A 14,009-nucleotide genomic window follows, 5' to 3' on the forward strand; every position below is an offset into this window, starting at 1 on the left:
CCCAGTAGCGGAGGCTCCTGAGGCAGGAGAGCAAAGCACTGCTCCCTTCCTCCCTCGCACAGGTAGGCAGGACCCAGTCCGTGGGGCTGAACCCAGACTATCCTCCATTTATGTAGCAACACATCAGTCACAGGGCAGCAGGGCTGGAGGAGGAAGCCCCGAGCCAGTGTCCTCTCTCTCTTTGTTCGCAGTAGCTCGGTACAACCGCACCAGCTATTTCTACCCCACGTTCTCAGAGAGCTCGGAGCACAGCCACCTGCTTGTGTCTCCTGTACTGGTGGCAAGTGCAGTCATAGGTGTGGTCATCATCCTCTCCTGCATCACCATCATCGTGGGCAGTATCCGCAGGGACCGGCAGGCCCGGCTCCAGCGTCACCGCCACCGCCACCGCCGCCACCACCACCACCACCACCGCCACCGCCGCCGTCACCATCGGGAGTACGAGCAAGGATACTGTGAGTTGCCATCTGCCCCGGGGCCCGGCCTCCTGTCTGTGACTGCCACCCAGGGGACGGTGGGGGAGGTGGCAGCCCTGTCATGGGTGGGGCAGCGGGGTCAGGAAGAGACCAGAGGCACTCACCAGAATGCTCTCAGGGGCCCGAGAGGTCCCGGAGTCCGCCAAGGGTGACGCCAAAGGTCAAAGGGAGGGTGTGGTGCTACTCCCCAGCCTTGGTCAGTGTGGGTCTGGTCCAGCTGCAGCCTGGAGGCAGGGACGGAGGGAGAGAGGGATGGGTGAGGGGGATGGGAGGACAGATGGCTAGATAGGAAGGTGGAGGGATGGATAGGTGGGGGGTGGGATGGCTGTATGAATAAGTGGATGGATAAATGATGGCATGAATGATGAGTGAATGAATCTACCCCCAGAGAGCCTGCAAAGTGCACACAGAACTGATTGGAGAGTTTCCCAATTAGGAGAATCTTCCTTACACAGGGCGGGTGGCTAATTCTTGGGCCAACCAGTCCCGGAAGTGTCTGTCTGGCCAGAAGGCCTGAACTTTTTACAGAACGCAGCCACCTCACTCTGTTTTACACTTAGAAGGGGCCCGTTATCCAAAAGCAGCAAGAAGGAGCTCAATTCATTCAATTTCCAAACGGTTGTCAAGAGCAGGAAAAAAACCTGCCCTGAGGCCTGATGGGGCCTCTGCCCAGAGTTGGGGGGTTACATAGGCCCGGAGGTCACCATCACACTGAAGGGGAAGCCATCTGGAGGCTCCAGAGCCATGGCAAGGCCTGGGAGTCTTTCCTCTCCAGGACAGGCAGAGCTTGAGAGAAAGAAAGAAAAGAAAAATGTAAAAACTGGTTAGGTTGGATCTCATCCGCCTGGACCTCAGGAGGCCTGAAATCCACAGCCCCCTCCCAACACGCCCTGATCAACGAGCAGCTTTGTGCTACTTCCTTCCCCTTTCCAGAGTTAACTGGGTGAGGAAGGGATCACCTTTTAGCAATTACGGCTCCCCACAGCGGCAGCCGGGGAGCTGAGGCAGGGAGGAATTGGGCAGTCGGGGCGTCACGGTGCGCCGGGCACTTTTCACACATAATCTCATTTAATCCTTACCGTGGTCCTGGAGGTTGGACTACTTTTTATTACCTTCCCAATTTACAGATAAGCAAGTTGAGGTTGGGGCGTTCAGGCTGCTATAACAGACATACCAGAAACGGAGTGGCTTGTAAACAAGAGAATGTATTTCTCTGTTCTTGGAGGCTGGGGACTCCCGAGATCAAGGCCCCTGCAGATTTCGTATCTTGGTGAGGGCCTGCATCCCTCTCGCTGTGTGCTCACGCAGTAGAAGGGACGAGCTAGCTCTCTAGGGTCTCTTTTGTGAGGGCACTGATCCGCATTATGAGGGCTCCACCCTCACGACCTAATCATCTCCCAAAGACCTCACCTCGTACTAGCAGCACCTTGGGGGGTCAGATTTCAATATATGAATTGGGGGGCAGGGGGCCACAAACATGCAGACTGTAGCAGGGTGCTGAACCTCCCTAGGGTCACCCAGCCAGGCGGACCCCAGATTTGAGCCCAGGTAGCCCAACCTGGGTTCCTGCAGGCTCCCCACTGCACAGCACTGCCTCAGAGGGGCTGGTGCTCACACCCCTGAGGGAGGCTGAAGCTGCGGGCAAACAGCAGCAGGGGCGCCCCACGCGCCCAGGGCCCCGTCCGGCAGACTCACTCAAGACCCAGGGGCCCGGCAGACCTGATGTTGCTCCTCTGGCAATGTTGTTAGGAGAAGAAGAGCAGGAAGCTGGCCCTCTGAACAAGACACAGAGGGACATCACATGGCAGGGGACAAGTGGCCTCAATGGAAGAAGGGTGCAGCTGGCCAGTGGGTCGCCCTCAGTGCCCAACAAGGGAAGCTAAAGAGAAGAGTCAGCACGAATCAGGCAGGTGCTGAAAGCCCAGCCAGCCCCGTCCCCTCTAGTGTCCCCAGAGGCCGAGGACTCCCCAAGAAGACAGCCAGGAGCACTGCCCAGACCCGGCCTGACTTGTTCCTATGCTTGCAGCACCAGCCTGACCTTTGAGGAGTGGCCTGGGCCCCCCTCTCCACCACCACCCCCACACCGTAAGGTGCCACTGGTCAGGCCCAGCACAGCCAGCCTGCCCACCTCCAGCTTGTCCCCAAGCACCTCCTTCACACTCCTCCCCCACTCCACACCTTTGCACATGCTCTTCCTAGGCCCACAGTGCCGTTCCTCATACGTCCCCCAACTGACAAAAGCCTACTTGTCTTTCCAGGCCCAGTTCAAAATGCCACCTCATCCTGCCCAGGCAGGGTTGAATTGCCCTCCCCTGTACTTGCTTGGCATTTACCCACACTTCTACCAGTGCCCCTGTCGTGGGACGGCTGGGTTGCATCAGGGAAAGCAGGGCCTGTATGTAGCTCTCAGCCGGTGGGGCCCATAGCCCAGCACAGGATCTCACCCAGAGAAGATGCTCCGTGGCCCAGGGAAGGAACCACCCCATTCCCTCCTCAATGCAAGGGCTGTGTTCGCCCATTTTATTTTTTTGGTATTTTTTTTTTTTAAGTCATCTCTACACTCAACGCGGGGCTCGAACTCACACCCCCAAGATCAAGAGCCAGCCAGGTGCCCCTAGCCCATATTAAAGACTGGGAAAACCAAGCACCTTGTTGAATAGCCTGAAAGTTCCCGGGCCCGAGCCTGGTACTTAGAGCATGGGAGAGGGGCGCACAGTAAACCCTAAGCTGAGGTTTGAGAGGCCGACCTTGGCCTGGAGGAGAGAGATGAGCCTGGAGGCCGCAGGGCTGGTGCCACGTGAGCAAGGTCCTGGCCCTGATCTCTGGAGTTAGTGGGGTGACAGTAGGTCAGAGCCAGGCCATGCTTGGCATCAGGCCTTTGCTGCCCCATGCTGACTGGTGGCAGCCCTGCATCCCTGTCCCCAGGGGTACCCATTTGGGGGGCTCCCGCCTCCCTGCCCCACTTATGTTCTCAGCTCTTGCCTTGGCGCCTCCCTGGGGCCTCAGTGGGGAGCCCAGAGGCACTGACGCCCCCCACCCCACAGCTTCTTCCCGCCTCCTGGAGGGTGCACGGGGGTGCCAGGAGCCTCAGAAGGAGGCCAGGGAAGAGAAGGGAAGCACACTGTGCATAGCTATGGGAAGGACAAAGCAGCAGAGCGCCGACAAGCTCCCGCCTGGTGGCACTGGGGACCCTTCTGTCCTCCAGACAGCCCCTTCCCCTGGCTTCACTGACGAAGGCTCTCCTGGTCTCTCTCCTACAGCTCAGCCGGCTCCTTCTCAGACTTCTTTGTAGATTCCTAGTCTCTGAGGAGAGGAATATCAAGGTCCCTCAGAGTCCAACCCTTGGCCCCGGGTCCTCTCTCTACACGCACTCCTGGCTTCATCTCAGCCACCTGCCAGTTTCGGGCACCACCTGTCACCCTCGGCCGGGATCCCCCAGGCATCTCTCCTCGAGGTCTCACAGGCCCCACAGAACCAGGCATCCAAAACGGCCTTCATCTTCCACGTCTTACTGTATGACCCAGGGAAAGTTGTCTAACCACCCTGTACCTCAGGGGAGTCACCTGCACAATGGGTACCCGGGGACCTACCCCTAAAGTCACTGTGAGGACTAAATAAGCACAGTACCTGGCTTCTGGGTGCGTGCTCAATACACGTTCACTCTTTTCATTCTTTCTCCCCCGAGAAAACCTGCGCCAGGGCCACGTCGGTGATACTGGCCACCGCCCCTTGCCAGCACCTACCTGGCAGCTGCCAGGCATTCTCCACAAGGCAACCAAAGTGACTGACCTGGGAACACTTCCATCCTCTGCTCAACACCCTTCAGTGGCTCCCCATTGCCCTCAGGACAGAATTGGCCCTCCTCCGCCTGCCCACAGAGCCCTTCTACAGTCTAGCCAGGCACAGAGAGAGGAGCCAATAAATGTTTAAGAATGAATGAATGAATGAATGAATGAATGAATGAATGGAATTCTATTTCTAGAAGATGGAAAGATCTCTCGCTTTAGGAGACAGATCTGGTCTCCTCTTACTTGCTGGGGCTTTAGAGCAAGTGGCCCCTCCTCTCAGTTTCCACATCTGAGAGCAGGAGGTGGCCACAATGCTTCTCACAGGTGTGAGGGAGAATGTAGTCACCAGGTTAGAGCACAGTAGGTCCCCGTGGACGCAAACTCCTTCTCCTCACTCCCGGGCTCGTCAAGGGGTTAAATCATGAGCTGAGGTGTTTCTTGATTTGGGTAGAGAAGGGGATAGGGAGGTCTCACTCCCCATGAGGTGGCTGGAGGGGCTTCCAGAGGCCTGGACCATCAGGGTCTGTGCTGACGTGGAAGTCGGGAAAGGAGAGGGCATAAGAAAGGAATTGGGGTGAGTTGAAATGAGGGGCTGGGGGAGTCTTTCCGGCTGTTCCTTAGGAACTCTGTCTGGACTGAGCTGGGTCAACTCAGGATTGGGGTCTGAGCTAGGTGAGTGCCTCAGGGCAGCCTCAGTTTCCCTAAGCTGCTCAGCCTCTGGGAAGCCCCAGGAAATGAGCCCAAGAAGAGAGGGGAACAGCAGTGTGGCTCACGGTCCAGGACACAGCCTTAGCTTTCCCAAGGTTGAGACAAGCCGCAGCCTCCTGCGTGGTGGATGGGCCCCTCCCGGCACCGTAGCCCAGAGGCCCACCTCCCACCTCTGTCCTCACCCTATTTCATGCTTTTTTCTTTCCTGAGTTTCTTCCTCAAGTTCTTCCAGACATTCTCACCCTTCAGCTGGTACCCTAAAGGGAAACAAATCTCATTTCAGCTCCTTTTTATAGCATGCGTCATTGGGTACCTTTTTCCTAGTAGAAAAGTAATATGTGTTCACTGTGGAAAACCTTTAAAATACAGAAAATATAAAGAAGAAAATAAGGGTCACGATCCTGTCATCAAGACAGAGCCACTGTTAACGTGTCTGGAATATTTTCTTCCGAGAGCTTTCTCGATGTCCATAGATAACCCTGGGATTATACCTGCAGTTAGAGTTTCACATCCAAATTTTTCTACTCACTGTTGTAACAGGAGTGGGGAAAAGAGATTAGGGGAGTGGCAAGAATAGTCTTTATGGTTATACCTATTGTGCATGAATTCCAACTCTGTGACCCTGAGCCTCAGCCTGTAGAATGTAGAATGGGGACGGACATCCTCAGTCTGTAAAATGGGGATGGACAGTGCTGCTGACCTCAAAGAAGGGTCATGAGCCCCATCCCAGACAGATAAGCCCCACCCCTGATGTTGAGTCCTGATCTCTGAGGGGAGGAGCCAGCTGAGCGCCCATCATGGGTGGAGGGGATCTCATGACTCAGCCATCTGTCCAGTAGCCCTACTAGAACTGTCAGAAACTGGGAGGTAGAGAGCTTTATAGAGTGAGGAGCCAGGATATCCAGCTGCCCTCTGGGCCTACCAATTATTTGTTGTGTGGCCTCCGGCAAGTCACTGAGCCCCTCTGAACCACACTTGTAGAATGAATGTGCTCTATCAGCACCTCCTAAGCAGTGTTACTAGATCTAAGAAGAGAAGATTCTGTGGTCAAATGCTGCATAAGCGCAGTCAAATCTAATTCTCAACTGCAGGACTTCTCAGGGCCTTCAATGTGCTAATACATGGTAAACATACAGACAAAACAGAGGAGAATACAGTATATGGAGTGACCAGAATTCATTACAGAAGTGCCTTTTCTCCTGGGATAACTAAGGGAATAATGTATGGTTGGGCACAGGGAGTAGGGAGGCCTGACCCCAGAGACCTCCGCAGCCCTCATTCCCTGACTCCCCAGTTTTCATGCCCCAGCCCTTCTCTACATTTTCAAAGCTTCCTTTTCACACCACACTCTTCTTTCTAATCTCCTTCCTTGGTTCAAACTGTTCTGTTCCTTCTGCCTGGCCTGTCCCTCTTCTCTTGGCTAATTCCTAGATAAGACTCAGCTTTAAGAGCCCCTCCTCCAGGAAGGCCTTCCTGACGTCCAGGCTGGGTCAGCTCATCACTGTTCCCACAGGGCCAGTACTGCATCTATGAAATCTCATGACACACTGCTCAGTACCGGACTGTCCCCAGGACGGGCTGCTCACCACCCTGGGAGCCCCACCAGGGCAGAGCCAGCTCTGCTTTCTCTCTGAGAACCCAGCCCAGCACAGCAGTGGTGCTCACAATCTGTGGCTAGCTCTGAGAGAATGATAGGCAGCTGGGCTTGGTGAGGGACCAGATGGTGAGTTGGAGAAAACAGGTTCTCAGTGGGCCCTGAGACACGTCGGACCCTCCCTGCTTCCGGTCTCAAGCCCAGGCTGAATGTCTGTCCCTTGCAGTGTCCGACGGGCACACATACAGCCGCTCGAGCCACAGGATACGCTACACCTGCAGCCCTGCCGAAGACTGGTCCCCACCGCTGGATCTCAGTTCTGATGGGGATGTGGACGCCACAGTGCTTCGAGAGATGTACCCTGATTCCCCACCAGGGTAAGGAGGCTTCGAGGGGAGGAGGGCATGAGCGGGAGGGGCACTGGCTCTGAACCCACTACCCGCCCCCGTGGGAAATAGCAACATCTCCCCCAAATGGTGTAAATGCAGAAAATCTCTGGGCGTGGCCATCTCCTGACCAAGCAGGTCCCAGTGACACAGGGCATGATGCAGCAGATGTCACTGGAGAAGGAAAAGCTCAGCTCCCTCAGGCTGGGGTCAGGGGGTAGGGTGGAGGGTCCAGGCCCCAGCTTCTTAGTATGTACCCCAAAAGCCAAACGCCACGCACTGGGTCAGGCCTCACTGTGTCCAAACTGCACTCATGGCCATCAGGTGGCCCGGTCCCATTGGGGAATTCTTCTCTGGGGGGGGGGGACCTGTGGGTTCTCCCTGGCACCCTCAGGCAGATGACCCACAGGTTAGTAGTTGGAAATAGAAGGGAGGTCAGGGCCTCCATCGCTGCCCTACCAGGAGACCCCTCTGGCCCCACAAACAGCCATACTCCTGTCACCCTGTACCCCCTGCACCCTGGGGGGCAGCAGGTGCTCTTTTGGCCTGCAGCTAAGGGTTTCTGAGGAGCCCCAGGGTCTCCTTCCTAAGCCTGGAAGGGCCACTTTGGTGACTTGAGACCAAGGAGTGTCAGACGGCCCAAGGTTGCTGCCCCCAGCACCACCCACACTCCGGGCGAGCTGTGGAGCCTCTCCATCAGCTGCGGCCACTGCTCTGAGCCATCTGAGACCCGCCGCTCAGTGACAGCACACGGGCTGAGTCAGGACCAGAACCCAGTCGCAGTGGTTCTGGGGTGCCTTTCCCGGGGGGAGTTGAAGGGTCTCATTAGCACCAGCTAATGAAACTGAGGCCAGGTTCCACAGAGCCCTGAGGGAGCCTCTTCTCTTGTAGTTATGAGGAGTGTGTGGGGCCAGGGGCCACTCAGCTGTACGTCCCCACCGATGCACCGCCACCCTACTCGCTGACCGACTCCTACCCCATGCTGGATGGCGCCATGAATGCGGGCCACGGCCACAGCCCCGGCCGACCCCAGCAGGCACAGAGGATCCTGGGCCACGGTGGCCTCCGCACCATCTCCATGGATACCCTGCCCCCTTATGAGGCTGTGTGTGGGGTTAGCCCCCCATCAGGTCTGCTGCCACTGCCGGGACCAGAACCAGGGCCAAGGAGCTCCCAGGGCTCACCCACCCCCACCCGGGCCCCGGCCTCTGGTCCAGAGAGGATTCTGTGAGTGACCCAGCCAGCCAGGTCCTGCCGGTCCCTCGGGCTGAGCCACAAGGGCGTGTACACACACAGACACACACACAGGCTCACAAGGGCATGCGCACACACCTACACACACACAGCTGTGCACACACAGCACTCCCATGTGCACACATTCACACACAGCTGTGCACACACAGCGCTCCCACGTGCACACATACACACACACTTTGTACACGTACACACAGATGTGCACACACAGCACTCCCACGTGCATTCACACACAGCTGTGCATACACAGCACTCCCACGTGCACACATTCACACACTTTGTACATGTTCACACACACAGATGTGCACACACAGCACTCCCACGTGCACACATACACACAGTTTATACACATACACACACAGATGTGCACACACAGCACTCCCACATGCACACATTCACACACAGATACGCACACACACTTCCACATGCACACATATATAGTTTGTACACACACGTACACACTAACACACCCATGTGCACACACATCCACATATGCACCACACATGTACAGACATGTGAATACACACAAGCCCCCCCACATCCACACAAACCCATCTGCTAAGGTTTCATTAAAAATGAAGCTCTCTTGACCTCCCGTCTCCTCCCCAGCCTATTGGTTATGCCTCTGCAGACAATGCTGGGAGAAGACCGGTGGAGAGGGACAGGGCCTTGCTCCCCCCTCTCCCTGGCCTGTTTGCCTCTGCCCTCACCTGGCAGGCTGTGCCCAAACTCTGATTCTGCCTCCAGAAACTGCTCGACCATCCCAGGGCGGCGTGCCCTCCTGGGCGGTGGGTCAGGCTTCAGTGAGGTTCAGCCACACACTGTACCTCTCCCTCAATTCCAGGGCAGCCACAATATCACCACCCTGCCACTTATGGGGCGAGGGACATGGGTGTGGGGGTTCAGGCGCAGCCTGCAGGCCCTCACCACTCCCCCCCGCCCCCCCTCACCCAGTGCCCCCGGCCTTGTGGCGCTGGCGGGGTTATTTTGGAGGCCCTCACCCCCAGCGACAGGTGATGAGCAGGGTCTTTGGCGGGCATGCGATGGTGGTGGTGGTGGTGGGTGATGGCTGTCCCCATGTCTGTCCAACCACAGCCCAGGGCTGAGGGTCTTCAAAGAAGAGAAGGGTAGCCTGGGCACAGCTCTGAGGCAGAGACGCGGCCCCTCACTAAGTGTGTGCCCAATTGACCATCAGGGCCCGAGTTTGGGCTGCCCCCCCCGCCCCGGGTGGCAGCTCCTAGCTGGGAATTGTGCGCCGATGCGTTCTGGCCCCTGCCCTCCAGGGTGCAGAGATGAAATACAGGGGAAGTGGGCCCCCTAAATACTAGCATGCCACCATGAGAGGTTGGGTCTGGGCCTCACTGCCATGGGCACACCAGAAGGCGATATATGGGTGTGCCTGCTTAGAGAGTGGCCCACAAATCCCAGCAATTTCCATCCGAGACCATGCAAGTAACAGAGCTGATTTCCGAAGACCCAGCCTGCCAGAGGGTGGCAGCTGAACATCTTTGTAGAGTGTCCCGCCAGCATTGCCAGTGGCAGGGAGTGGAACCCTCAAGTCCACCCTGCCTCCCCCCACCCCCACCCATCCTCTACCCCCCATTTCCATTCCTCTTATGAAGGGCTAAGACATTTCAGTAATCCCTTTCTTGAGAAGAAGGGTGACAAGGATGGCAATCGTGAATTTTATTTTCTGTAGAAATAGGATTTCTTCTGGTGCAGAACTGAAAGGAATCCGTGCAGAGGTTCTGTGGCATCCCGGAGCACCCGACTCCACCAGGAAAGGGACCTTGTTTACAAGCAGTTCTGTCCGCCTCTGTGGTGTACTGTTTTCTAGGCAAAAAATATCTGTCTGTTGTACTGTATAGCCTTTAAATGCACTCCAGGGATGAGACTCTTTTAAGAAATGCATCCTGCTTCTGCAACCCTAGAGAGTACTAGGGGAAAAAAGATAAAAATCCCTAAGTACTCATCAGTGTTTGAGGGATGGAGCTAAACAGCTTTTCTCGCTCCTGGATTAAGCGCTAAATAAGCAACAATGTATCTTTTCTGTGTTCAAAATAAATATATCGTATCAATAAAAATGTTGCAAAAATAACATTCTCGAGGAGTGCATGGGGTGAGGGGCTCGCTCCATCGGACACTTGTAAGTGTAATAAATAGCAGCAAACCGAAAATACCTTCCTTCTCTCAAGATGAGCAGCCCCCGAAACCTTCTCACTTCCCTGTCGACACCGCTATTGGGGTAGTCAGGGACTTCCATGACTCACTTTTTTTCTTAAGCTCCCTGAAACACCACATCATCTCTCTGAGCCGTGACCAGTGTGAATGTCACCAACACGGGCCATCAGGTTTTGGCCCTGACTCCGGAACACCAGGGACTGCACATTTTCCTAGCCTAGCAGTTGACTCTCAGCACCCTGATGTTTTCCACTACCACGAAGGGGGTGGGAGGACTGGTAATTAGAAATGAGTTGTTTCCCTCCCCTTGCAGAAATTCTTTTCTGTGTGCTCGTTGATCCCTTGGCTGACAGAGGCTGGTTCCCTTCCTCTGTCACCCTTCCCTCCCACTCGAACTCAAGTGGCATCCACAAGCAGAGTCCTAGACCCCGGAGTGCCCTGAAAGTGGGGCTCAGTCCTGAAGAAAAAGAAAGGTGCAGCGCCAGGCCCAGGTCCCAGCCGGCCTGCACCCACTCCAAGCCCACACTGCCACCTGCAGGTCGCCTGCTGCCACTGTTCAAAGCCACGCACTTCCCTTCTCACGCTTCCAAACCTACTGTCCACAGACATTAGAAGTTTAGACAGACCTTGTTTGGGTTCTGAGCTGGTCTTCCACCCTGGCGGTGTTCCCTGAGGTTTAACCAGTCAAGCATTCTACTTTCAGGAATCCCTCCTGGGGGCGCCTGGGTGGCTCAGTTGGTTAAGCGACTGCCTTCAGCTCAGGTCATGATCCCGGAGTCCCGGGATCGAGTCCCGCATCGGGCTCCCTGCTCAGCAGGGAGTCTGCTTCTCCCTTTGACCCTCCCCCCCCTCATGCTCTCTCTCTCTCTTTCTCGCTCTCAAATAAAATAAATAAAATCTTAAAAAAAAAAAAAAGGAATCCCTCCTGCCCCCCAGCATCTCTCTCTGGGCACACAACCTGATGCCTAAGCGCCCCCCACCCCGATGGGAAATAATCACACCCAACACCTGCTGTGAGTGGCTCAGGTGCCACCTCTGTGCTCTGGGGCCCTCTTGTCCAGAATGAATGTGGCAGCCCTCACGGTGATGGTGTCCAGCCACTCCAGCACGAACCACACCAACACCCAGTTCCAACAACACACAGGACCCCCCGCCCTCCTCCCCCAGCCCAGGAGACTGTTGGGCTAGGCATTTCCTGCCTCCCCCATCCATACACATCCTGGATCTACATACGGCGCCACATGCATGGCCCTTCTGCACACCCCTACAAGGGGACTGGCCTCCTCTCTCTGCCAGGGCCTGCGGGGTGGGGCCGAGGAGGACACCCCAGGCAATGGGGCTCAGCCCAGGGCTCATTAGCGCCCCAGTGATATGGGAGGTGACAATTCAGGATGGTGGGAACAGGAAGGGGCAGGACCAGACCCTGGGACAGGAGGAGGGTGCAGGGGTTGATGAGGGAGGTGACCTGGGGAGCACCCAGAGGGAGTGGGCAGTGAAACAAGGAGGGAAAAGAAGCCAATTCAGGGTGTCGTGGTCACCCAGGTCCCCCTCCGAGGAGGGTGGAGACAGTGGAGAGCACACCTCAAAGTTAGCCACCTGACAGGAAAGGGGAGAGAGCACTCACACTGGCTTGCAGACTCTGAAGGGCCATTGTTTGAGGCTGCCCCTTGGAGAACATTCTCCCTGTCCCTGGTGCAGCCGAGCGGGCTTCTCTAGCCAGAGAAAGTCTTCAGACGGGGGAGTTGCCATAGCCGGCAGGTAAAGTCACCACCACGGCAGGCAGGATCTGCCACCCTGCCGGTACGCACACGCGAGGTGCACCGCAAGGTCTGGGACGGGGCGCCACACAGCTCCTGTCACGCGTGAGCGGCCGAAATCGCCCGAGAGGGTCAGGAGGGCTGATACAAACATGGCAGCCCACAGCCGCCGCTCGGAACATCGACTGGCTGGCACACACAGGGGTCTCTCACACCAAGTTCCTCGGGACGCCCTCAGACACACGCCACGTGTAGCAGCACTCAGCTCACACCACCTGCGGTTGTGTGCTCGCCTGCTCAGCTGGCTTCGGTGCACACACACCAGCGCCCCCACACTCAGAGCGCACATGCGCAGGGGGTCCCACATACACACTCCAAGGCCACCCACTCCTACTCAGGGGTCACCGCTGGTGTCCCCCTGATGACTGACCGGGTTGTGGGCACGCACGGTGGAAGGACAGGCAGCTCCAGCGTCCGACAGAGCGAATCTTCGGTCATGGGCTCTGCTCTGCTTGACCTCACGCTGAACCTCCCAAGTCAGGTGAACGCTCTCAATCAGAGCCAATTACCTGGGTCAGGCCTGGTATTTCGGGGCTGGGGGCTGGGCACACCCCTGCCTCCAGGGTTACAGCCCAGCTGTGCCTGCTCAGCATCTCGCCACCGAGGAATCCCAGGGCTCCAAGTCCCCGGGCCGTGTTGTCACAGCCCCAGCCTTACCACACTGACCTCTCCCCAGCCTGACCCTGAGGTCCCGGGGCTGGCCAGCCTTCGGCCCCACGGCTGGTGGCTGTCTGGTCCGTGACCCACCATAGGGTGAGGGGAGACAACTTTTGAAAGGGGAACTCTCCACCCCCTGGCAGGTTCTGAGACCCATTACCCACCCCCATGACTCAGTTGCACGAGACAGAAACCCAACTTGAACCTTCTTAAGCAAGAAAGGACATTTATTGACTCATGTAACTAAATAGTCCAAGTGATAATTTTGACTTCAGGCTTGGCTGGATCCAGGAGGTCCAAGAACATAGGCAGCTGTATCGCCTCTCTTGGCTCCGCTGCCCACCGTGTCACCTTCATTCTCCCACGGGAGCAATGGCTGTGGGCACACCAAGTCTATGTCGGCTGGCTCATGACCCAGCCCCAAGGCCTAGCTCACTGCTGGGCTCTGACATCTCGTCCTCTCTCCCGCCCTTCCCTTCCTGGACTGCCCCTGTGTGTTTGAACCCCCGCTGCCAGACTGGGGGCCCAGGGGCAGGACTCACGCTGGTTCTTCTCTGGGTGGCAAACCCTGGGGGTGGGTGGGGAGTGCCTTGTGCAGCGGACAACTGGCAAGAGCATTCAGTTCAATGATGATGGAAACAAATTCCTCTCTGTGTGTCACGGCCTTGAGGACAGTAAGTGCAGAGTTCCAGACTTGGTAGCCCCTGACCAGACAGCACCCACTCCTGTACTCCCTGTGGCCTCTGAGCTCCTCGGCTTTCCAGGGAACTTGGAAGCCTCTGGGCAGCAGGGAACGCTGTGAGGGAAGGCTAGGTCCTGGGACCCAGATGTTTGGCTGTCCCTGCTTCTGTCATCAGTTCACCGTGACTTTGAGCCAGAACACAAATTCACACCCCTACACACCTGCCCCATGAGAAGTCCTGAAGCCAAGGGGTCAGGGCACCTTCATTAGCCCAGCAGAATTTATTCGGCCACAGGAAACTGTTACTCACATAAGACTGATTCTGAACACCCAACAAGGGCTCCCTGTGGAGCACACTTTGAGAAATGCTGACCCGCATGGAAGCAGTGAGTCATTGAGTGGCTGAATGAGTTAATCATGGCTTCATTAAGTATTGGGTGAATGAACGGAAGGAAGGAAGGGAAGG

The 14,009-nt window shown here is 56.6% G+C and overlaps 2 protein-coding genes across 14 annotated transcripts in view; one reads left to right on the forward strand and one right to left on the reverse strand.

The window, feature by feature from the left end:
- BEAN1 (brain expressed associated with NEDD4 1) overlaps positions 1 to 10,304 on the forward strand; it is a 36,505-nt gene extending 26,201 nt beyond the window's left edge. The window contains exons 3-5 of one of the 2 annotated variants that reach the window (XM_028091961.2): positions 192 to 455; positions 6,793 to 6,943; positions 7,844 to 10,304. In XM_028091961.2, coding sequence (XP_027947762.1) covers positions 192 to 455; positions 6,793 to 6,943; positions 7,844 to 8,183 — 755 coding nt within the window. In that variant the 3' untranslated portion in view covers positions 8,184 to 10,304. The remainder of the gene's footprint in view (positions 1 to 191; positions 456 to 6,792; positions 6,944 to 7,843) is intronic. The other variant, XM_028091969.2, reaches the window with a different exon arrangement.
- Positions 10,305 to 13,056: 2,752 nt separating this feature from the next.
- TK2 (thymidine kinase 2) overlaps positions 13,057 to 14,009 on the reverse strand; it is a 97,178-nt gene continuing 96,225 nt past the window's right edge. For 10 of the 12 annotated variants that reach the window (XR_015769122.1, XR_015769121.1, XR_015769127.1 and 7 more), the window contains 2 exons: positions 13,404 to 13,525; positions 13,057 to 13,237 (listed from right to left, as the gene is read on the reverse strand). The gene's annotated coding sequence lies outside the window, so the exon portion shown is untranslated. The remainder of the gene's footprint in view (positions 13,238 to 13,403; positions 13,526 to 14,009) is intronic. The other 2 variants (XR_015769128.1, XR_015769125.1) reach the window with 1 other exon arrangement.

Source organism: Eumetopias jubatus, unplaced genomic scaffold, assembly GCF_037043125.1.
Source record: "Eumetopias jubatus isolate StellerSeaLion01/CBP00866 unplaced genomic scaffold, mEumJub1_p1.0 scaffold_10, whole genome shotgun sequence".
In the NCBI taxonomy this organism is placed as follows: Eukaryota; Metazoa; Chordata; class Mammalia; order Carnivora; family Otariidae; genus Eumetopias; species Eumetopias jubatus.